The sequence below is a fragment of the Crocodylus siamensis genome, chromosome 15 (genome assembly GCF_052110815.1).
Source record: "Crocodylus siamensis isolate JL-2025a chromosome 15, ASM5211081v1, whole genome shotgun sequence".
Classification (NCBI taxonomy): domain Eukaryota; kingdom Metazoa; phylum Chordata; order Crocodylia; family Crocodylidae; genus Crocodylus; species Crocodylus siamensis.
Window position 1 is genome coordinate 7,684,175 of NC_143409.1, and position 24,809 is coordinate 7,708,983.

At 46.1% G+C, this 24,809-nt stretch overlaps 1 protein-coding gene across 2 annotated transcripts in view; it reads left to right on the forward strand.

The window, feature by feature from the left end:
• The window catches only part of ADAMTS17 (ADAM metallopeptidase with thrombospondin type 1 motif 17), a 274,992-nt gene that overhangs the window by 227,474 nt on the left and 22,709 nt on the right, over window positions 1-24,809 (forward strand). For both annotated transcript variants that reach the window (XM_090028144.1, XM_090028145.1), the window contains 2 exons: window positions 15,280-15,484; window positions 22,048-22,200. In XM_090028144.1, the coding sequence (XP_089884270.1) occupies window positions 15,280-15,484; window positions 22,048-22,200 (358 nt within the window). The remainder of the gene's footprint in view (window positions 1-15,279; window positions 15,485-22,047; window positions 22,201-24,809) is intronic.

Genomic DNA, 24,809 nt, shown 5'->3' on the forward strand with positions numbered 1-24,809 from the left:
GGCTACTCCTTCCAGGGGCCAGATCCGGGTGAAGGTAGTATACTGGTCTTACTGGTCTTAACTCAAGAGATCCAGTCTAGCCAGCTGACTGGCTCGGTCTACAGCTTCTGGTTGAGCCAGTTTAGCACTGTCATTTTATATCGTGACATTGCAGCCCATAGGAACATTGCAAGTTGGACACCAGAGTAAAATTAAGGTGAACTGGTTTCACAGGACTCCCTGTTTGAAAACATCCACAGATTACATTAACTATTTTCACCTCAGCATCATGCCCGGAGCTCATGTTGAGTTTCTTGTACTCTCTGAGCCCTTGATCCATTGATCCCTTTCCCTAAGTCTAGGTTGCATTCCTTGATCTGGTGTAATTTTGCACTTGACCGTAGCTCAGCCCTGGTCTAGCTCACCACTTATCTAAATCACTCTATTTGGGTGTACTGATCTCACCATCATTGACCATCCTGATCTTTGTGTCATTTGCAAAGCTTTCTCAGCAGTGATTTTACATTTTCCTCCAGATCTTTTACTCATGTACTGACTAGCACCAGGCTTAGCATCGGTGCCTGCGATGATTCACCCATCCTGTGATGATTCCCCTGCAGGGGTATAATTATTGTTCAATATTGGGAAGATATGACAGGAAATGGATTATTTTACACTGTGTCTGAAGTATTCACTTTTTGCCACTATCTGAGATGGGACAGCGGGGTAGGTGGACCTGTGGTGCAGCCCAGAACGGCTGCTCTTGCATTCTTATCTTCCTACTGAACACACTCTCAAAATATTATTTCACTTTCCAAGTAAATAGGGAATTTGCCAGTGGAAAAAAAAATGCACGATTTCAACAGTGTGTTCAGTCAGATCCTTGAAAATATGCCATCTTTGCATGAAAAATCTCAATGGTGTCAGCTGTTTTTCAACACAAACCATTTCCTTTGAAAATTCCCGACCCGCCCTGTTCTGACCTCAAAGATATATTGCCTTTTTAACCTCCTCCAGCCCATCTTCTACATCTTGCAACTTGCTGTTGCCCTTCTGCTCCTTTCCCCTCCTCCATTTACACAGTCAGTGACGGGAGAAGGAGCAGACCAGGAGCTGCAGAATGAACCAGACCCGGAGACGTGAGCTCAGCCTCCCAACAACAGCGGCGCAGGCTTCCTTACCCTCTTGGCCAGGGTGTTCCCATCCAACTAGGAGGTGCCATGTCTGAAGGATAAGGTTTAGCTAAGTAAAATCCTTGGCTGCTGCTATCATTTTGAGCCAAGAGGATGATTGGTGCCAGTGGTAGTTATTTCTCTTGGCTCAGAGAAGAACTGTGACCTCTCCCTCCCTTCGTATAGGCTCCTCTATAGTCAGCAGTTCGGAGTCACTGCCGATCCAGGTTTTCTTCCAACTATTAAAAGGCCTGTGAAGTCAGGGGACGGGTTTTCAGGGGTAAATCGCATTCAGACTGGCTGTCTTCCCCAGGAGATGGGACCGTAGGGAAGGGGCCACTTCGCTGCTGGATGGAGTGGGAGGGGTGCAGGGCTGCAAGGGGGAAGAGAACAATGCAAGGGTCCATTAAGGTCTTTGGGGAGGAGAAGAAGATTATGTGAGCGACCTGCTGGGATTTTTGGAATGAGAGAGGAGTTTGGGGAATTTATTGGGGCTGCTGGATGTAGTGACCTTAATGAGGGAGGTTGTTATCAGGTTAAATGAGGTGGGTATCAGACTGGGACTGCTTCATTTGCCCCACCTGTAAAATAGGGAGAATGAAACTGCTGTAAAGCACTTTGAAGTCTACTGTATACAAGGTAGGCAATGGCATTATCCTTATGTGGGATGGCTAATTGACTGGATGAGCTGTGGCAGGGCATTGTCATATTAATGGGGGTGGGAAGATGCCATTTAATTTGAGGGAGACAGGGAAAAATTAATTGAGACAAGGGGAGTGATGCATAATTTAGATCACGGTGCCCTGGGGACAGAAATAATTAGGATGGCTGAATGGCAGGGGTCCTGAGGGTGTGTTTGTGTTCACATTTGGGTGCTTAAATGAATTGGCAGTAACCCAGGATGCAGAGCTCATTTCAGGGTGTGGGTGAAGGAGTAGGGAAGGCAGAGAAGAGAGGAAATGTTTCTCTCTATTCCTTAGTCCATCTGTCTCTCTCCTACCTCATACCTTTCTCTCCTGTCCCTCCTTCACAGGGGATTTATCCCCAGTTTTCTACCTTATTTGATACTAGTAAAGTGGATGAAGAAAAGTGAAAGGTTGTAGAGAGCTCCTCATGTAGGGAGAAGGGAGCCACCAATACCCACCAGTGTGCCAAAGTATCACCTAAGAAACTGGTGATGGTACTTGATCACTTGTAGGTGGGACAGTGTTTCAGGGATACAGAGGATAGTGGAAGAGCAACTGGCACGTACGCCCCACAGTGGGATCCCCAACCCAGCGAAGGCGAGGAGAGTTGGGAAGCCCCCCCCACCACATAGTGCTCTAGCTCATCCACTTCTGCTTTATGCAAATATATGTAAATGTGAATCTGCTGCTATTATATTGACTGATGGTGGCAGGTATGGTAATGTTCTGCAGCAGAGGAGACAGGCGATCTGTCCCCATGCTGCTGTTTCCCAGTGCTGAGTGTTGAAGCCGGTGCCCCTTTCAGCAGTGATCAGCTGGCAATACCCAGGAACTGCAGTTGGTTTGCAGGTTGTCTTCATCTGCATGTAGCTTGGTCCAGAAAGGGCTTGATGATATGAGGATACAGGAGTGTCTGAAGAAGAATAGACAATTCATCAGTGGATCCTTTCTAAATAATCTAACTCTGTAAATCTGGTGTGGATTGTAGCACTGAAATTATCCAACGCAAGGAGGTACCACCTGCATTTTAATAGCTGATTTGGAAAGGGCCCTGGAAGTTGGTGTTAAGGTCTGCAGAAGAGGATTAGGGATGGATGGTTACTTCAGATGACACATACGTAATGCAGTAGGCAACCAGCTGGATCATGGTGTGTGCGTAAGAGGTCTAGTCGGGTGCCTGATGAATCTGCTTCTGTGGAGTCCTGCAGCCATCGTGCCAAGACCTTTGGCATGTACACCTAGGCAAGAGTATGGAGGCTGCCCAAGACCTACCTTCCCCACTTTAGACCATCAAGACAGAATCCAAATGCCAGACTAAATCCAGATGTTCAGGGCCTCAATGGTTGCAGCCGCTGCCAGAAAGCAATGGATAAGAACTTCTGCTGACTGCCTAACACCTCGGTGAGGGCACACTGATGTCCCTTAGCCTTTCTCCAGCCAAGGAGTACCCACAAGGCAGTGGGGGCTAGGGTTTTGAAGCACCCTATACTCACCTTCCTTTGGACACTGCAATAGTGTGGTACTTTATAGGACCTCCCCCACCACAAGTAATCCCACCACGTTGCCACGAGGCTCTCCAGTTGGTCCAAGACCCAGGACCAGTATGTAATGCACTGGCTACTTCTACGCGAGTGAGTGGGTGTTGCTGCCTCCCAGCGGTCATTCTGCAGAAAAGGTAGGGGACTTACAGCTAAGCCCAGCAACATCTGTTCTCCTGTTGGACAAATGGTAGAAGTGTCTTCTTGAAGCAGGAAGGAGTCCCAGTCCTCACCCCTGTGTGTGCAACTTTTGTCCTATGACAAACGTGTCTTCTTCTCATCACGTGCTTTGCTACTTCTCCTTCCACCATAAGGAGACTGTCACGCTCACTGCCCAGTGGTGAATATTTAATTATCCACAGAAATAAAATTTAAAAAATCCCGCAGCAATCCAGATGAAAGTTCCTTGCCAATGATGCGAAGTACAAGGAAGGAGGGGAGTGATTCTCCAGTGCAGTTGGTATGCAGGTATATGTGTCCTGCCACTAAATGGTTAATTATTTAGGCATAACAAATCCCTACCTCTGTATATCAGTTCTTGCTAAACAAATGCAGGGTTGGCAGTGGGTGTGAGAGGGAATGGAATAAGGTGGACTTCTTGGCCAGGACTGGATGCATTTGTGCCAAATAACTTCAGAAGACTGGCTGGGGATACGGTACGTTCAGTGTTCATACAGTACGTGAAGTCATGAGACACCTCTGGTTTGCTCTGGGTGCAAACACTCGGGCCAGCCTTCAGCATGGTTTTTCCCTGCTGATCCCCCCCCACTATCACATTTTACTCAGTGTTGCCACAGTTAATGCATTCCTGAGTGCCTGTGTGGTGTGAGTCTCTGCAGGCTGAACTGCAGTACTTATCCTCAAGGGAGGATTAGCAGGAGGATATAGCTTAATATTTCATTATGGGCGAAACAAACTTCCCCAGGCTGAAGACCTGTGCGTGGCTCTCTCTACCGCTTAGAGTCGGGGCTTGGCTAGGAAAAAGCCGACGCTTTCCTGGCATGCCAGTGTGGTGGGACTGCATACCCACCCCCTGTGAAGGCTGCCACGAGGGTAGACCGAGGCTGGGATAAATGAACCTAAATAGATCAGTAGATCTAGTACTACTCATCGACAAGGGAGCATCCGTCACTGGCACCCGTGGGAATGACACTCACATGACTCTTTGAGATAACTGTTGAGATCATCAGTGAAGGAGGGTAAAAAGAAATATAAAATTGAACTGAAAAAAAAAAAACAACCCCCCCATGTAAATTAGCAAGTAACCTGCCTACATTGATCTCATAATTCCTGGGAAATTAAGAAAATAAAAGCTGTCAAAATGGTAATCACTAAAAAAAAAAAAAAAAGAAAAAAAAAGCAACCAACATGAGTGAGAGTTGGCAAGTCTGCTAGCAGAATGACTACTGTACTGGAAAATTACTGAGTGCTGTTTATAAAGGCAATCAGACAGGAATGTTAGTTTTGGAGCCCTACCTTCGGCATCAGCAGCTGTATTATTCTACTAGATTTCTAGTATTTTCCCCCCAAAAAAACCTTTTCGTGACTGGGTGTGGCACAACCTGTTACCAAAATCAAGACTTACCTGATTATTTCGACCCAAACTTAGCTCAGGCACAAAGAATAGCTTGAGAAATGTCATGCGATGGCATGTGGGAGTGGAAAAGGACCTGCATATTTCAGTGATTTCAAAAGGGCCACTTGTAAACTATTTATACATGCTTTCCTTTCCCTTAGCAGCTCTGCACAAAAGACACCAAAGCATCAATACCAACATTTCTTGGAAATCGCTCCCTTTCTGTTTGCTAAAATATCTGGGGTGAAATCCTGGCACCGTTGAAGTCCCTGGGAGTTTTGCCATGATTTCAGTAGAAATGATATTTTATCCCTGGGATATATGCCTAGTAACAATGAAAGCAACTGTAACATCATGATGCAGTGCTAATTGGTCCTACCAATTATGGTTTAATAACACTAATTAGATCTGAAGTTTTCTCTCACCTGTGGGATAAATAGCATAATGTAGTGTTCAGAAAAAAATAATACATGTTGAGTGAGGCTATTAATACCTACGCCAAGTAGATTCTGGAACTGCGTTGTTTTGCTGTCTGTGGTTTTGAGCAACGTTTCAAGTTTGGAGATTTTACTTTATACCATTTTTCCTGGTGTCCTTTATTCACTTTGTAATAGTGGGGGTGATCCAGGATAATAAAAATGATTAAATTATTCTTACTTCAAAGGCGTCATAGATCAAGTCTTAGTGCAGATGCAGAGGCATTAATTTTCCAGCAGCATGGAAGGGAGAGGAAGAAGCAATCGACACATGGAGTGTGTTAGCTCATGTGTGTAAGTGTGTATCCACCTATGCTTTTTATGTTAATAAACGCACTTAGTGGAACTACTCAGACATGCATGTAATGACCATACACAAGGCTTGAGACAGGAATAGCTGGGCAGTGATACTCAGGAAGTCAGGCAAAATGTTGCATTGATCCCTTGTGCTAAATGGTACGAAACGATGCTTTTGTGAGAAAACCTCAGCGTACTTTTGTTGCCCTCGCTCTCCTTATCCTCTAATGCCACCCCAGTATTTGCCAACATACCTTATTGCATCTCGCCCAGACCCTTGACTGCAGGCTCTTCGAACAAATTATGGTTCATATAAGCAACCAATAGACCCAAGTTTAAACACAAAATAGTGTAGGACCCAAGTGTTTCTAAGGAGCCTGTTTCAGGCACAGGCAAGTAAGTAAAATGGTTTTTGTAAGATTAAGATGACTGCATGCTGTAGAAAGATCAGATCAAGAGCTGATCCTCCAAAGGAAATTTAAAGTTTGCTCCAGGGCCCTCCTGGAAAAACGTTGCCAAAGCAGATCAGACAAAGCACTCCCAGACTCCACCAAAGAGATACCCAGGGTCAGAGGTTGAGGAAGACTCAAGAGGCAGAGATTTTACACAGCTCTCTACTCAGATTGCATGACATGACTATCCCAGCCCTTCGGGATAGCTGCAGACAGCTGCCGTTCCAGGGGTTAACCACCTCTGTTTGAAAACCTAGCACCCTCTTTTTAAAACTTAGTCACCGCTTGGGAGTCTCCAGCTCTTAAATGCCTGCGCAGCACACTAAAAATTACTGGAGATAAAACCATCCGCAGGATTGTGAGAAAGATGAGTTTGTGTCATGGATATCATTCAACCCTTGTTGGAACTGGGAGAGGGGGTCTCAAGTGACTCCCTGTACAGCACTCGCATTTTTTAACCAAAGATAATGTTAGCACCTGGGAGGGGAAAATGAATAAAGAGAGGCTGCAGTCTCAAGCAATCCCTGAGATCATGTTGCAGTCTTATTACATGACTTGAAGCCAAATGCTACATATGATATACACAGATGGCTCACTTAAAATAGGGGTTGCCTGATCGTTTGAAGTTAGAGCAATTAAATTACTTTTGACATTGTTATAAGCAAAATGCTTAAGTAAAAAAAAAAAGGGGGGGAGGGGTGCAGGGGGGCTTATTTTAAGATGTGTCCAGGTGTGTACATCAGGTCTAATGACAGTGTAGTCAGGGAAACCCATCTGGGTTGTAATTCAATAGGAAATGTACAGAGATGCTCTGTGTGCATCTCATTTTTGTGCAGGCATAGACATTACTTATCAGGCAGTCTGTCATGGATGGTAATTATGCTCATGTTCTGCTTCACATTCCAACGAGCTTGCAGCCGGCAGCAGTCTTTGCATTTAATTAGCAGCGCTATCGATAAAGAGCAAATCCTTTGTATCTCCACTCTTACAGCTGTAATGTAGGAATCCAGTGGCAGCAGGTTTGTCTCTTAGACATTAGAAATGAGTTTTCTTGAGGACAGCGATAGATGTCTAAGGATGTAAGAAAAGATCAAGGACTCGTCAATATTTTTGTTTTAAGTGGAGCACCTTTTGTAATAGCTCTCAGTTTTAATGAGGATTTCACTTCAAGACTAGCTCTTAATGGGGATAATTTCAATATGATCTGTCAGTTGTAAGAGTCTATAAACACAGAAGGGAATCTGCATGAACCAGGTGTATATGTATCAGTTATCCCAGAGTATATTGTAGGTATAAAATTTAAATAATGTAAATACAGGTGTTAGAGTGGACACCCCGCAGTGTTTCTGTATTTCTTCCCTTAGCTTCCCCTCTCTGACACAGAGACAAGATACTGGGGTAGATGAGCCTCTGGTCTGGCCCATTATAGCATTTCTTATATTCTTATGGATGAAAAACTAACGAGCTTATGTTGAGAGAGGTCAAAGGAACATACCCCAGAACAGGGGTTTTCAACAATTTTTAACTAGTGTACCCCTTCTGCATCGAAGTTTCAGGTCATGCACCCCTGTATATTTTTTCTTGGTTTTAAGGGGTGGGGGAGCAGATCGAGGCCCTCATGCTGAGGGAGGGAGGGAGCAGGGCAGGAGCAGGTGCTGCACAGCCGGGGTGGAGTGTGGGATGGAGCCATGGGAGCGGTTCATCAGGGAGGTAGCGGGCAGCTCCTGCTGCTGCAAGCACCCCAGCGGAGGTCCGGGGGGGCACATGCCCCCCAGATCTGTGTGTGGGGCAGAGGTAGCTGCTGCTGCAGGCTGGACTCTGCACCCACTGTCCCAAGAGCCCACAATGACATCTGCCTGCTGCAGGTGGGCAGGCAGGGGACAGACACACAAATATACAGACACACACATGCAGATGCAGACACAGACACATGGATGTACACACACACACGGAGATACACATGCATACACACCCAGCAGGTAAGTGTGTGTGGGGGAAAGAGACGGGGTGAGGGAGAGGGAAGGGGCTGGAGAGGCCAGATTGAGAATGGGTGTGGGGAAGTGTGTCTCTGTGCCCACTCCCAGGAGCAGGGCCAGAGGTGGGGAGGGCAAGGGCAGCGGTGCCCCCCTGCGGCCGCACACGTGCCACCCAGCCAGATGATGGGGGGAGTTCGTACGCGGCGGTCGCCGCTGCTGCCGCACCCCACACCACTTTCCCATGGCCGGTTGCGCATGCAGCTCCACGGGCTGCTGACGGACAGCACATGAGGTGCAAGGTGTACCAGCAGCCCATGAAGCCGCACGTGCAACCGGATGCAGGAAAGCAGTGCAACAGCTGTGGTGTGGGGCGATGGTGGTGGTGACCTCCGCATGTGATCCCCACGCCACCAGCTGGCCGGCTGGGCAGCATGTGTGTGGCCCACGGAGAGGCACTGCTGCCCCCCCACCCTGGCCCTGCTCCTGGGAGCAGGCACAGAGAGTGAGGAGAGTCGGGTGCTGCCGTGTGCCACATGGGACTAACGGTGTCCAGCACCCAGTGAGTCCCTCCTCCAGGTAAGGAGCAAAGTATGGGAAGGTGCCAGGGGAGAAGCTGCCACCGTGCCCCAGGGCATGCTCTGTCCCTGCCTGCCCACAACATACCCCCTACACACTTTCTGAGTATCCCTGGGGATACGCATACCCCTGGTTGACAACCCCTGCTCTACAACTTACAGTAAAACTGGCCCCTGGTTCTTCAGGCCTGGTATCCCATTACTTACAGTAGCCAACATCAGATGCTATAGAGAGATGCATAAAACTCCCATTGTGCTCCTTCCAGTGATTGTCCCTGAAAGAAATTTCTTCCTGATCCAAGCAGAGGCCTTAAAATGTAGGTGTTGATAACATTTGCAATTTTATCGAGTGTGAGCACAGCTGCTGGTTTGACTCCTGAAATAATACTTTGCATTTACATAGTGCTGCTGAGGATCAGAAAGTGCTTTAGAAACCTTAGAGTGTTAAGCCTTCCAGTGTCATTATGAATGAACAAAAGTGACCTATGGAAGCACAGGCTGAATGAAGGAATGAGGTTATTAGCTGACAGCAGAGAACGAGTGTTAAGCCTTAATGCAGTAATGCTGTGAAGTATCTCAGAACCTGCACCACAAAGCGGATAACAGATTAAGTGCACCGTTAATCTGTTGACATGCAATAATCCCCATGTGTGAAAAGTCACAGTCTTCTCTCCGCTCTCTTGCTTTGGCACATTAGATAAAGGCCTCTTACACTCAGACAAATCAGAATCCCCTTTTTTTTGCTGAGTAGGGAACAGATCAAATTCAGAATTGGTAGGAAGGGAGCTGCAGCTCCACCGATTTCAGGGCGCGTCCACACAAGAGGTTTACAGCAAATCGACTAATTAGCTGTACAGTAAATATCTGGCCATCTACACGTGTGCCCCAATTAGGCTGGAGTAAACTAATTTATTCTGCAGCAGGACAGTACTTGTACATACAAGTATTATCCTGCTACAGAGTAAAAAACTCCGCAGCAGTGCACGTGTAGACACTGCCCCAGCTGGCCGGGGCATGAGGGTGCTTCAGTACAGGAGCTGCCTGCCAGTTAGCCCCACACTAAGCACCCTCATGCCCCAGCCAGCCACTCTGCAACACATTGAGCTGAAGGGAGCAGCCCCACATTGGCAGGCTGACCCCGGGGACCCCCTGCCAGCCAGGGCTCCTCCGATCCGGCTCAACATACTGCAATCCTGGGCTCATGTGAGGACACGCACCCAGCAGCAATAAATTCCAGAGCAATAAGCTCCAGAGTTTTTTGCTGAACATTAATAGGCACATGTAGACGTGCCCTCAGTGGAGTAGCATCCGCTTCCACCAGCTCTAAGCTTGGCCACACTCTTTTAGGAGCTAATGTGAGTGAGCATCCTCAATCTGTTTTCCAGACAGTCTGCACAATTTGAACCAAGAATATGGTTTGTGCAGCATTTCAAAGACTCTAAACTGATGAGCATTTTTTAACCAGAATCCTGATCTTTGGCACAAGAAATGTGAAGTCAAGCCAATCAGATCTTCGGCACATAACCTACCAAAACCATATTTGAGACTAATTGTTGTTTCTTGGCATTTTGCTTTGGATTTACAGAAGCAACATCTGCTTGGCATCTGCATGTTGCATTCCAGTGTTTTCATCTGTAAAGTGAAAGAATGGGCATGCATATTGTGTTGGGTTTACCCAGTGTAACTTTTTATATGTGCCTGGTGCTAGTTTGACTAAGTCTACACATTAATCCCACGCTAGATCTCTGCATGGTGCTGCTTCCCAGATTTTATACATGTACTGTGGGATGTCTTACATTTTCAAACAGCCACTGCAACCCGAGCTTGAGGAAGGATACGTGACATGTTGGCTCCTTAGGGAAAAAATTGGCCTTGTCCATAGGGTTTGAGCGGACAAGGCCCTTAATAAGCAGCCAAGACACTGCATCATGCTTCAGTTTCCTCATGTGTGAAAGGGAGGGAATGATCCTAACCCACCCTGGAAGCCAACAGATGAGAGGTGCTATGGAAATGCTAAGGGTCATATTGTGGGGAGGTTGTTAGTCGCAAAGGAAATGAAGCATCTCTTTCCTCTGGCTTTCAACAGAAACTGGGCCACACTGGACACATTTGTCCCGCTTTTGCAGCAGTGTCAAAGCACTGCTATTAAGCACACCTGCTCAGCTCTGCTTTCTGTGCACAGGTCAAAGGGGATGTGAAGTGGTTCCTGCCTGCTCACCACCAGTCTCAAGAGCTTGGGAGATGGAGAATGGTGAGAGGAGTTCTTGGGACAGCTTCACGTCCTTATTTCCAGGGTTAGCACATGCAGAGCGGGAGCAGGTGAGCAGAACACTCTTGAGAAGCATGGTCCTGCGACTGCTGCAGAAGCACACTAGTTGCACCCTCTGTACAACTGAAACTTTATAATGTACAGAAGCGGTGAAGTCCAACGCAGCCGCTTCCGAGTTCTGGCCAAGACAGAGCACTGAGAGATGTGCTTTACAAGTCAGACATTGGGCAAGTCATTTCAGTTAGGCACAAGGGTGCGAGGGATCTCAAGGATCATGTAGTCCAAGCTGGGCAAATGTTTTGCCCCACGCACGAGCTATTATCATGATGTCCCCCTTTAAAACATGCTAAATAAGTTGCTGAATCAGCCCTAGAAATAGTCTGTAGTGAAAGAGTAAGCTGAACACTGTTGGTCAGTAGAGCCATTGTAAAAGTTCATCCCGGATGACCAGATGGGAGGGCATTACTGTTAGTGCATTTGGACTCATATTCTCAGTAAAAGCAAACCTTCACTTTTGGAGACTGTAAGTACCTTGAATGCTAGTGTTCCCTAGTGCTCCTGGACCTTGTAGGACTATATGAAGAGGCTGGTTTGCAATGGGACGTTGGCCAAATACATGCCTTAGTGTTTGAGAGTAAGGGAAGCACCAGACTGCTGGAAGAGCAATAAGGACTCTGGCTGTCTTGGGTAGTGTCAGCTGTCACGGACCTCGTTCCCTGGCCGCGGTGCTCTGTGCCAGACAAGCAGAGGAGCTGGGTATGTGGCGGAGGGCGATGGTGGCATTAGGACAGCTGTCTCCATCTATTAAGGAGTAGCTCCGGTCCTTAAGCTCGAGCAGCCTTCGTGTCACTCTAACTTATGCCTGACTATCCGCAGTGCCAAAGCACCGTTCCAGCGGCGAGGCTGGCTGGAGTCTGAAGATATTCATGCCGCATCCATTCATACCCAGCTGTACTTCATATGCCGGGGGGGTGCTGTGGGGAGAGAATCCCTCCTTTCGTGCCAGCTTAGGTGACTGCTGTCTCAGCACCGGGCGGCCCACTTGATGGCCCAGGTGGGGCTAGCTGACGGCTAGTGTTGAAGGTAGTATCCTAGTCCACTGTAAAACCCGGGCAAAAACTCCTGGTTTTGCTTTCCAAGACGTCCGTGGTTTGTAGCCAAGCTGACAGTTAAAGCCCAACCACAAAAACAACAGCAGTGACAGGAGAAATAGGACTTTTCATTTTCTTTTGAAACCGAGGAGGAAGAAAACCCCCTCAAATGTGACAGCTTCACTTCCTGTGCCAGACTTTCTTTGCGCAGTCTGACAGACGCTGTCACATCGACCCGTTTCCCGGAGAGCCGCAATGCAAGCAAGCAGATGACTTCTCTAGACGGGTCATTCAGAAACTCGCCGATTATCCCGAAGCACGGGCATCGTGTTCCCTGGGAAACGGGGCAGAGAGGCTCTCGGAGGCCCTGCTCTTCCATGAGGGGCTTTTTTTTTTTTGATAAGTTGATTTTTAATGGATTTCCCTCATCTTGAGAGCAGTAGAGAGGGATGTCACTGGAAGTGCCTCAGTTTTGGAGCATGCATGCAGGAGCAGGTGGGCAGGGCACACATGCTTGGGAAAGGCCGGTCAAGATACCGCGGTGCTATAGACCTGCCCGTTGTTACTTGCTTTTATCTTTCCTATTCAGTCAACGTGAAAATAATGCTCCTGCCTTCTTTGTAGCTATCTGATAAGCCCTCAGGTCCCAAAACAGATCAGAAATCACATCTGTGCTCATCACTACTACTTGGACCCAGGTACCAGAGATCACTTTTAAGGGGCCGCATTTGAAATGCATAATAGGACCTGATCCGCAACCTTTGCCCCGACGTTGCTTGGGGATTGGATCAGGCACCTTGTGCCGATTCCTCTCATGCCAGCAATGTTCGCTCTTACGTGGCAGTTTCCTGTCACTCTATTATATCCCACCGGCTGGACGGGGGGGAAAGGAGATGGGTTTCTCTCATTCAAAGCAACAGAAAGCACCAAAACTAATGTTCCCCTTTGCTGAAGTCAGGCCATGACCTCGCTGTTGACAGCATCTCAGAAATAACTGGCAGACGGTGAGCCACCCATCCCGGAGGAAAATGGTCAGGACAGCTTCTGCCAAGAAAGCATTTTTATCTCTGATTTTCTCCTCTCCTTTCAGTCCCTTCCTCTTCTTCCTTTGCCAGTTGCTGTAGATTGCAGTCAGATGTGGACATTAGTTTAACGGAGTCTGAACAGCTGCTTTCCTGACCCTGTGGCCTCCTTCCTCCTCATCTCCTTTGGTGACCGGCCCTTTTTGGCCAGTTAGGCCCTTCCACTTCTTGCGCGGTGACAGCCCCCAGCTCTCGGTCAAATCGGTGGGAGTCGGGTTAATAGCCTCCACAAGCCAGGCTAGTCTTCTCCATCTTCTTGTCTCCAGGTCAGATGACTTAGCCGGCATTTTCCCAGTCCATTAGAAGAATATCAAGGTGAGGAGAGGCTCCACAATGCTCATCCAGCAAAATCCTTTTGATGTCTCACAGGGCGTTTTTAATTCACTGCCCATTGCTTTAACACACAGCAACATCTGATTGAGGCCCCTGTTTCACGGCAGACAGCGGGTGGCCAATCTGTGGTATCTCAACCCATCCTGTGCCCTTCTCAAACCAATTGGTTCCTGCCTTAGCTGCGAGAGTGACCTTCGGCTCACCAGCACCATGCTCGTCCCTGACAACAGTTGACAAATGGATTAACAACGAGGACATGGGATAATTGTATGCTCTTGGTTTTTCCCTTGAAGATTGGCAGCATTTGATCTTTCTGCTTTCACTGTTCACTGGAAAAGTGAACTTTTAAGCAACGTTAAAAAAAAAAAATCTTGCTCCGAAGAGTCTCAATATGCATCCCGCTCCCGCCGGTTAGAGCTCTCTGCACATCTTTGAGGAATCTTCTTACTTCTCTGATCCACAGATGGTCTTTAGTAACCCAGAAATCAGGTACAAGGAAGAGACTCCCTCCCAGTTTTCAATAATAGCCTAGCAAACCAGCTCTCAGAGAAACCCGCCTTTGCTCCTTGTTGTTCCAGGCCTTCTTTCAGTCCAGGAATGCCTGTAATTAGAGGGAACATCTTCCTCCCTGCCAGATTGCAGGAAGTGCCAAGATGGATGCTTTTTATGTATTTATAAAAGACCCCCCCCACCTTGATTCTTCCCAGATTTGTTATCACATTGTTCCCCAGAGCAGCTCTACCCATAATTGTGCTTAGTTCGGGGGTAGATCTGCCTCCAGCTAGAATATCCACAGCTGCAGGAGGAAAAAAGCCTCATCTTGGACCTGATCTTGGCTCTGATCTGGCAGAGACTAGTGTGCATGCTCAACTTTCCACATGAGGGGCTGGATTTATTTCCCATTGACCTTAATGGATGTCAAGCCAGGCTCTATGAGTTGGGTAACAGGCCTACTTAAACTATTTAAATACCCTTAGCATCAGCACCTTCCATATTTTGCAGGAGTCCCAGCACGTGCCAGGGTTGCCCAACAGACCTTCAAAAAAACCTTCATTTACTCTCAGCCCAGCGTGTTGTTAAGGGGAAACAATGGCTTTAGAAACAAGCTAAAAGGAAAAGAAACCTTAAAATAATGGAGGATGTTTTACGGGGAGAAAAGTCATCCAGATTCGAATGGTTGAACCACATCTGCTTTGAATCAACACAATGGGAGCCCTTTGGGAAGTGTAATCTTGTCTTGTTAAAGACTGGTTGAGCTGTAGCTGTTAAGCTCTTATGTGCTAATAGGAGGGACGTGGTCCTTTAGCCAGCATTTTAGGGCTTCTGAACTTCAAAACAGACAGTGTCCTAATCAAACAGGCAGCCAGACAGAGCCCTGGGAAGGGGGTATTTACAGCCACTCTGAACGGGAGCTAGAAGCAACAGGGTTACACCAGTGGTTCGGTTAGGTGCTGCTCTAGGGAGGCATTACTTGCAAGCATTCAGGGCTGCCTTCCCTTGAACTGTGGAAAAGGAGTTTTGCAAACAAGTCTCCTATGAGCTAAGCAGAGCAGCAGCTGGGCTGCTGAGCAGATGAGACTCACTAGCACGCTCGCCAGATGGCCACCCCCCCCGGGCCCTTTCCAGCATCCCGCAGACTTTAGCTGAAAAAGGTGCATGATTGTAATTCAACGGTTCTGTGCAGTCTGGGCCTTGGATGGGTGGCCTGTTTCTCAGGGGTCCCAAGCACAGAGCCAGGCTCCATCTTCCTTACGTTTCTTCTCTGTCTTCTTATCAGATGGGTGACGGGCCGCTGGAGCCCCTGCTCGGCCACCTGTGAGAAAGGCATCCAGCGCCGGGAAGTGACTTGTGTGTACCAGTTGCAGAACGGCACCTACGTCAACACCAGAGACCTCTACTGCCTGGGCCACAAACCAGCAACGATTCAGAGCTGCGAGGGCCGCGACTGCCTTTCTATCTGGGAGGCATCGGAGTGGTCCAAGGTAGGAATTGGATTTCAAGAGGGAACCAGGCTGCATGCAGCAATCCAGGTGCCAAGTGCTTTGGGCCTGATCCAGCAGTGCTGCAAGTTAAGCATGTGCTTAAGTGTTGGGTAGGGTCAGTGCTAAACGGGCAATTGGTACAATGATTGGTTTAGATCAGCTGTACAGAACTGAGGGGTGTGTCCTGCACCAGTGAGTTCCTTGCTGAGGTTCATTGCTATTGCCAGGCAGTATTATACATGTCTTTATAGTCTTCAACCAAAATTAGGAAGGAGAAGCATTTTGCTGCACCACGACCAAGAGTTCACCTAATGTGTCACGTCTTTTGGATCTGATCATCTGGAATATGAAATTAGCATTGGATAACTGCGCTGCCAGTGCTCTAGCTCACCCAACCTTTGGATTTTTCCTTGCCCTAGCTTGTAGGATCCATAAATCTAGCAAACGTGGTTGCAGTTTATATGACGGGTACATCTATACATAGCGTGAAGGGGTCAAGAAATTATTATTAATAGCAGTTTTATGTCTGCTATAGGCATCGCTAGCATGCGTCAGAGATGGTAAGAAGCAAGCTCTTGACCTTGTTGATTGTATAGCACCTTGCAATAATTTCTTGGCTGCCTGTTAAAACATCTGAATCTTAGCTCAGGGTATTTATTAATGTTTCCTAAAAATAAAGTGCAAACAAAAAATATCTATCTTGGACATAAGGAAACACCTCTTTTGTCCTGCAAATACTGAGCTGCTGTTTTATACATGAATTTATAGGAATTATGTCAGACCATGTGTTTCACAGTGTTCCCATGTTATTCCCAAGAGGAATAGACACATGAAAGAAATTATATGTATAATAAAAATGTCAGACATCTTGTAGCAGAATAACAAGCTTTTCAATATCAGCAGTGGAACAAAGGGAAACAATATCTGCATAATTAAAATAATCCAGAGAAGCTAAGAGATGAGCTTACGGTGAGAATATTTTTGGAGTAGGGGATATCAGAGAAGTTTGAAAATTGTATAGTGATCTCCCTGGCTGTTATGGCTTCCCCCTGTGGGCAGATGAGCTCAGTAGGGTCTCATGCTAATTGGACCAGGATATGATTTAGGCCTCAACCCACCTTCTACAGGTGCACCTGCAGTGTCGCGAGCACCAATTTTTTGAGCATGTCACCTTCCATATGTGTGTCTTGAGATACAAGACCTGGGGTATGTCTATAAATGCAGCATTTGCCTGACAGAGCAGAAGGGTGCTGTATGCCTCAAACCTTGTCCAACAATTCTCCCAACTATACAGTTCATCCATTAAAGGATATCACAAAAAAAACCTTTCTCTGTCATATGTTCCCTGGACCATCAGGGCTGCAACAGTGCTCCAACCCCACTATAAACAGCAAACAGCAGCATATGGCTGTTAAATGTTGATGACTGCTGCATTGACTTATGCCAAGTAAAATGCTGACTTCTTTGTTAAAATCGAGCTGGATTGAAATCACTTCCAAATTCTACCTAGTGGACCAGGACCAGGAAACAGGATCCACTGGACCAGTACCTGCCGCAGGTATGGAAAGACAAGGTTCTTTGGTTGAATCTGATATCTTTTAGTAGACCAACTTAAACAGATGGAAAATAATTTTTTCCACCTATTATGTTAATCTAATAAAAGATACCAGATTCACCCAAAGAACCATGCCCTTAGACCAACACAGCTACAACCTACGCCGCCGCAGGTATGGAAATGTATACAAGATGCCAGCCTGTGTTTTAACCGAGTTTGTTCTTATCCTTTAAACCTCCTGGTAATTGGTTTCTCCAACAAGTTTCCACCCTCAGATTCCCAACCAAGTCTGAAAATGTTGCAGAGCCACTTGTAGGAGTTCAACATTAGTTCGGAAGCGCAACCTGCCAAACTGAGCGATTATAAAAGACCCGGTCGTCTTCAGTGTTGCACTCGTGTTGCACTGACGTATCTCCAGAACATCTGTGTTCCAGGGTGTACCCAAAATCTATGAAGAAAGGGTGCTTCTTTCCTCTCCCGGTTTTCCATTGTTTACTCTTCCCCACCTCCATCTGTGTAATGTTCAATAACTTTGCAATATAGTGGCCTAACAACTGGGCTCACAGTTACAGGACTGTAGGATCCCAGCTGTTTTGCAGGAGAAAAGGTTGGTGGGGGGGTGGTTTTAACAGAGGGGCATTGTTATTCAACTGTAATCACCTGCAGGGCAGGAAGTCTCCTGTTCGACAGGTGAGGGTTTAAAGTCCCAAGCCTGTACATGATTATTCAGTGGAACATTGTTTATACTCGCCAGTGTTTCAGAGAGACTCTTTTTCTTCTAACCCCTTTCATCGCTTTTTCCCATTCCCATGTAGAGAAAGACACTGAGGGCGTGGGCAAATGAACGTAAAACCCAGCATAACTCGCATTGGTTTTACAGTATACACAGATGTAAATTATACCAGGATGAGGACCAGACGTCCTGCTCACACAGTAGGCAGTGATTACAGTCCCTTGCCGCCAGATGGCAGGGGAGCAGGTATGAGCCTGTGTGGGTTCATAGCAAAGTTACCTAAGGATGGATGAAGACAAACAGCCAAACTGGTGTTGCTCTCACGGGTAGAGTTTCACCCCTGATTCTTTTCTACCAGGTGAGAGAAGAAGCCAAGTTTGCATTTTTATTGTCTGCAGTTTTTTTTAATACTATTGATATATCATCTGTCCAGGCTCAAGGACCTTTTATACATTACAGAAATAAACCATTTCTGGGTAGCCGGCCTGCTGAGTGGGAGCAATGCTGCTTTATGATGGTGCTGTCGGCATTGTTTCCTCCTAAAATTTCCTCCTGTTTTCTAAGCAGATGTGGCCTCTTGTCACAGATCCCTTTCTCAATTAGAAAAGTGTCTGCATCTTACTTTTGGTAGGTGAGTGTAATTCAGACTACATAAGGGATCCATCGGAGCACAAGTCAGCTGAACAGTTTCATCACAAATATGTATCCTAAACTGTGTGGAAGTAAGAGATTTATTTTTCCTTTATTAAATTCCTCTACGGTTTAGTGATTTATAATTGCTAGCCAATTGTTTTCTGAGGTTAATCCTTTTTAGACATGTTTTTGCTGTCAGGTGGCCCATTTTAGGCTACCATCAGTTAACCTATAAAGGCCAGAGTCATGTTGGGAAGTTTAAGCACATATATAGCATTTTGGCTGAAAATCAATTAAATCTTTAAAATTTTCAACTGAGGTGGTGGAAAAACGCAATATTGCAATGGTGATATCATGTTATGAACCAGTTTTCTCATGAATTATTTTGGTTTTTTGGCTAAAAAACAAAAATAGTTGAATAACGAGCAAATTGAAGTCTGGTCTCCGATCAAAAAACACGTTCTCAAAGCTAAATCCAAGACAATCTTTAGTGTGGAAAAAAAATTAAGCTCCCTTTTTGGTGCCAAACACTTGGAATTATTTTGGATAAAGTGCTGCTCAATCCATTTTTAATGGCCAAAAATAGAGAGTAGTTACAAAAGGTGAACTTTTCTACCATTCGGGAGGTAGGGTAGAATCAGATGAAAAATGTTCTCATTTCCTCATTTGAAGAGGCCTGTACTAAATGGTTGCCAACAGGGCTGTATCAAGTTCAGATTTTGTCCCTCTTCTCTATACAATAATTTCAATTTTTGTCCAGGTAGATTTGTTAATGAATTTAAGATGAAATAATCCACAATTGCAAGTATTTCTGGGCCAGAAGGCTCTGTATACCTAGAACCTTTGGGAAAACTATGTAAAAAAGTTTTCTTTTTAAAGCTCAGAAGATGTGTGTAGCAGTATGAAATTAGAAGGGAGGTAGTTGATGTATCACCGCAGCATGTCTTCCGATCATGAGCCTGACTTCTTTTTTTTAACAAAAAATAATGGCATCCATAGATAGTGAATGTTGTGTGGATGGGTGAAGGACATAAACACTGGAAAAGGAAATACTTGGTGGGCTTTTTCCAGAGAGCAGGAAATTCCACCAAGAAAGTTGGAATCACAGAAAATTCAGGTTGGAAGGGACTTCAGGAGGTCACATCTAGTCCAACCCCCTGCTCCAAGCAGGACCAGTCCCAAGTACATCATCCCAGCCAAGGCTTTGTCTACCTGGGTCTTAAACACCTCCAAAGATGGCAAGTCTACCACCTCTCTAGGTAACCCATGCCAATGCTTCGCCACCCTCTTAGTGAGATATTTTGCCCTAATATCCAACTGAAACTTCCCTTGCTGTACAGTTCTTACATTGCAAACGGTGCTACTTCAGCTTTGGTAAATTGGTTCATTTGAGAAGCTAAAAAATATGTTTTGGACTTCATGATGAGAGGATGCAACCCTGAAGAGGTCATTCTGCTACCTCATGTCATTCTGCATGTCTCTGGGAAATACTAAGCCACAGCTGAAGAAACCCTGTGTAATGCAGGGCAGATCCATGATACCTGGAGAGCTCCAGCTTCAGGGCTTAAAAGAGTGCAGCACCTCAATTTTGTCCATCATTTGTCATGATGTCCTCCATGGAGCTCTCTCTCCTGCTTGAAGGACATCATCCCAGCAGCTGGTCGAATCTCAGGATTGTGTTCTCTGTAAAGACATTGCATCCTTAAGGAGGTTACACAAAGGAGCAGCGTGCAGTAAATTAAATGGAAGGATTCTCTTTTTTGAAAGAAGCCACTCGATAGTTGCTGTGAAGTATTTAAAGGCACATCTGTTTGCTTGCCAGCTCATAAACACTTGTCATTCATGTCCTCAACAAGGCCAGCAGGTCACAACTGCCTGGATTGTATTTTCAAGATGGTTAGACAGGCATGCTGAGATTTGTCCAGTCGATGTAACATATATCAAGCTGATGCTTGTTCCCAGCACAGACCCCCTGAATGGAGAAGTTTGTTGGAATATTTTCAAAAGACCTCACAGCGTCTCTCATATCTCTGCTATTTATTCAGTGTCAAGTCAACTGTCTTTTCCATGCAGATCCCCTAAGGGGGAGAACTTGACACTCTGGAGAAGGTTAGTCTTTATCTCAGTTGGTTCATATATCATTTTTCGACCCACCTGTCCCCAGTGGGGTGTTTTTTTTTTCCTTTTAACCACTGCACTGGCAGGAAAACGGGGTGTAGGAAGACCAGACGTGCTGCGGCTCGCTGGCACAACTCAGACAGCGATAACAATGTCCCTTTGTTCCATTGTCTCTTTGCTGGAGAAGCTGTAATTAAAAGCAGGGATTTTTAGTCCTGAGATTGTAATGCCGCCCCCTTTCTACCTACAACGGGTCCCACAGAGAGCTTCTGAAGTAGGGGCAAAACTTTCCGACCACCGTTCCAGGTGTCCAGGGGCCTGGGTAGGAAATGCATGCTCACATATTCCCATGCCCTGAGGAGCCCTGGCAGAACTTCCATAGAAGTCAAGAAGTTCAAAAAAAAAAGTAGACCACAGCTGCCCACTTGCGTACATGTGGCTCTCATCGTCCTAATGCTTGTAATCATGTCTCCCTCTTGCGGCTGCTCTCTGAAACGCCACCAGCTGCCTTCTCCCAGAGCTCCCAACTTGTGTACAGTTGAAGCATTATGGCCTTTTGGTGCTGAAGAGCCCACATTTGATCCCTGTCGATGGTTTGGGCGTCTGTGCGTGGCTGTAGCTTGCTGGGTGTCATTGTAAATTAATCACAGAGCGGGGCATGCAGGAGGCTGAAATAATACCACCCTGGGATCACACGGTTTGTGTGATCAGCCACTTTTTAGAAGTAACATCCGCTAAAATCCACTTTATTAAACAAAAAAAGAAGCACGTGTACATTTGTGTCATCTGCTCCTAACATAGTTGTGAGAACACATTGACTGCCATCAGTCCGGTCAATGTATGGTGTGTGATACAAGGACTGTGTTGCGCAGGGTTTTCTGAACAATTTTACTACAAGATCACACTAACCACACCATGTTCCCAAGAGTTTGGACTGGTGTCATTGTGATTTTTAAAAGTTTTATTAAGTTATCCTGATATTTCAAGGGAGGTGGCAAGTTCCCTATTGTACGTGTCTTGATCTGTTGGGCTTTTCTCAGTATTAAGAACAAAACTACTAAAGGAACGGTTTTAAAAGTCACCTTATACAACACCAGGTCCTGGATGGACCGGACTTAAATTTTTCGGATGAGATCTTTTTTTGGTTGCAAAGTAGCCATTTTTCAAAAACATTTTTTAAAGAACCTCCAGCTTCTCAAAAGCCCTGCCTTTTATTGATTTTCTTATTCCCATTCATTGAAAAAATATATGTGTTACTCATTTTTGCTTTTCTCTGTTTGATCCAAAACCCACATGTGTGCAAACAAAAAGATGTTGCCAAAGAGTTTGAGAATGTCCTGACTTGGCAAGGAGGGGGGACTAAAGTGCCACAAAAGCACTTCCACATAATAAAACTTTGAATGTTTACATTTTTTTCCTGAAGCAAAATTTTCATTTTTCTATTGTTGAAGCTGAGTTGAGAGCTGATTGTTTCTTAGCAGGCCCAATACACAGAAGCTGAAGCTAATGCTTATTGTTTTTCAGTGCTCAGCAGATTGCGGCAAGGGCATCCAGAAGAGAACAGTAACGTGCACAAATTCGCAAGGAAAATGCGACGCAGCCACCAGGCCGAGGGACGAGGAGGAGTGCGAAGATCACACGGGCTGTTACGAATGGAAAACAGGAGACTGGTCTAAGGTAACAGCGATCTCCACGCAGCTTTTGCAGCCTGGCTGCTTGGACTTCGGGTCTGAAATCATTTAAAGCACGAGACCCAGAAAGTGTGTTTTCGGTGTCAGAGTGAAGTATAAAGAAAACAGCAGAAGTTTGATCCCCGTTAATCTTTCTGGCAGTGTTCGTGGTTGCAAAGAGTGTTAGAAACTTGGTCACTGAAGTAAAATGGAGGGTCAGGGTGTCCACTTCCGAGCAGCAGATGGAAATGGGAGTTGCTCTGTGTCCTCCAGCCCCCAAGGCTGCCTGTCGGAAAGCGTGCCATGCATGCATACTGCCTTTACCAGGGTGCTAGGGCACCGTACGCTGGCGGCACACCTCCCTCCAGACCCTAGAGAAGGGAGTGAAGGATCCACACAGTTTACAAGCCGGTTCACCTTTCTGTTTGAGAGCTTGGCCAAGACAGCCACCCAGGGGGAAAATCAGCCCCCTCGGTGCCATGAGTGGGCACAGGGCTCTGTCCAAAACCTAGGCAGGCTTGTCCTCTGTTGAGACATTCCCCTCTCTTCACTATACAGAGGAAGGGGAAAAATCAGGGTCTCAGAAAGGCAAGTGAATGGCAGAATTCATAAAAAGATATTTGACGGGAGGGGGGTGTCCTACCCTGGCCTGACTGACCTCCCAGGAATAGGAATGAAGGCCTTACTCCTGAACGCCGGCTGGTGAGGCTTTGGGTTTGGATATCAATAGAGCTGGGTTAGCAGAAATGAAGTAGGACATGAGCCAACAGAAGCAAGTTGTTTGGCCTCGTGATTGTGTCCTCAAACTATCTGGCATCTGACTGACAACCCCAAAAGTTTGGGAGAACTGCTCTTAGGCAGATGTTTGGAAAGGTTCAGCTCAGGAAATCCTCCCCAAAAGGAGACTCAAAGCACATAAGGCCAAATCCTGGTCCTCTGGCGCATACAACCAGCAGCGCTTTCTCTCCCCTCGCCCCCACCCAGCACACAGAACCTGCCAGCACTATTGCATCAGAAAAAAGATGGATCTAGTACTGTGCAAATGGATCTCACTTGATCACCAGCACATGGTTGCCTGTGCGCCAATATGTGAAACACTGCTGAGTCCAATCCCTGACTCATGACATATTTAAATAGATGGCCCCATCTGGGAATCCCTTCCTCAGGTCCAGATTCTACCCCTGCTTAAACCCCTGCTTTGACGTATGTTGAAGTAAATTTGAGCAGAATTTGTGCCTTTTTTCATCCGGTCCTTATAGTCGAAGGCGGTAGTGCTTGAGAGAAACTCCTTGAGATCTCAACATTTGACTCTAGCACCAACAAAATGTCTTTACATTACCGCTTGCGTGTTTGCGCGAGGGACTGACATTTCCCAGGAATATTATGTTCCAGCTCTGTTTTCTCTTATCTTTGCAACTGTACCATTCTTTAAACAGAAAGCCTACTTTGTGTTCAGGAATGTACGGCATGTGCTGAAACTGCTGGGCCACAGTAGAGGCACTTTGCTTTCCAAAAACCTGAGTTTAATAGTTGTTGTTACTGATCAAACTCCAGTGCAATAGAGGCCCAGCCTGGGCCAATTGGCCTACCTGCAGTAGCATTTTTTAGATTATGATAACTAACAAAACATTTATAAATATATCCCCTCAGGTAGCCAGCTTATGTGAATCAAATGGTGTTAATGCTGGAGAACGCGCAAGGGATCTGCCACATGCAATAGGACGGCATTTAAGCCGAGCCAGGACCATGCATCCTAGAAGAGTTAGCGTATTGAACGTTATTTTATCATAACCTGGCATATGTAACCCAGGAGAACTGGCCAAAAGAAACAATCCCTGTGTATTAGCAGGTGAAATAGCGTTCTTTTTCAGAGTACAAATTGACTGGGATTCCTGTATAGGGAGGAATATGAAATGATCGTGTATTTACCGATTACACCGATTCAGAACACTGCTTGGTGTGATGCAAACTGAACCCAATCAAGAGGTTTCATAGTTTCATAGTTGGTCGGGTCAGAGGGGACCTGAGCAGATCATCATGTCCGACCCCCTGCCATGGGCAGGAAAGGATGCTGGGGTCAAACGACGGCTAACTCTTCTCATGATTTAAAAATGAACTAACAAAAGCAGTAAAGAACATAACCCAAAGTTTTGGGAGTTAGGTTGGCAGGCACATGCAGATACTCTGGGCTAAATAGTTGGGAATTGTGCACCGTTATAGCAAATAATGAATACAATGAATTTAGCATGTGCCTGGGAGCAGTGATGATTTATTCTAGCTTATTGGTCTTTGCAAATGATTCAATCTGGGTCCTCCCAGGGAGAAGAGCGGCAGAAAAGCTCATGCGCCATCTGCCTCCAGCAGCAGCAATATGAGGGTTGCAGAGGCTTTCATTCAGGTTTTAAGCTATGTGATAAAGCCACTACAGGCATCACTCATCCTGTTGTTGGCCAACATAACCCAGTATCTGGCCCTTTTTAGGGAGAAATGGTACTCTTTGGGGACAGAAAGTTTGAGAGTTAAATATTAGCAAGCTCTATAAAATGTGCACCAAGGTTGTAAAACATCATTGCCAGTGCTCTGTTCTGCCTACATCAGCACTTCTTGGAAGTGTTG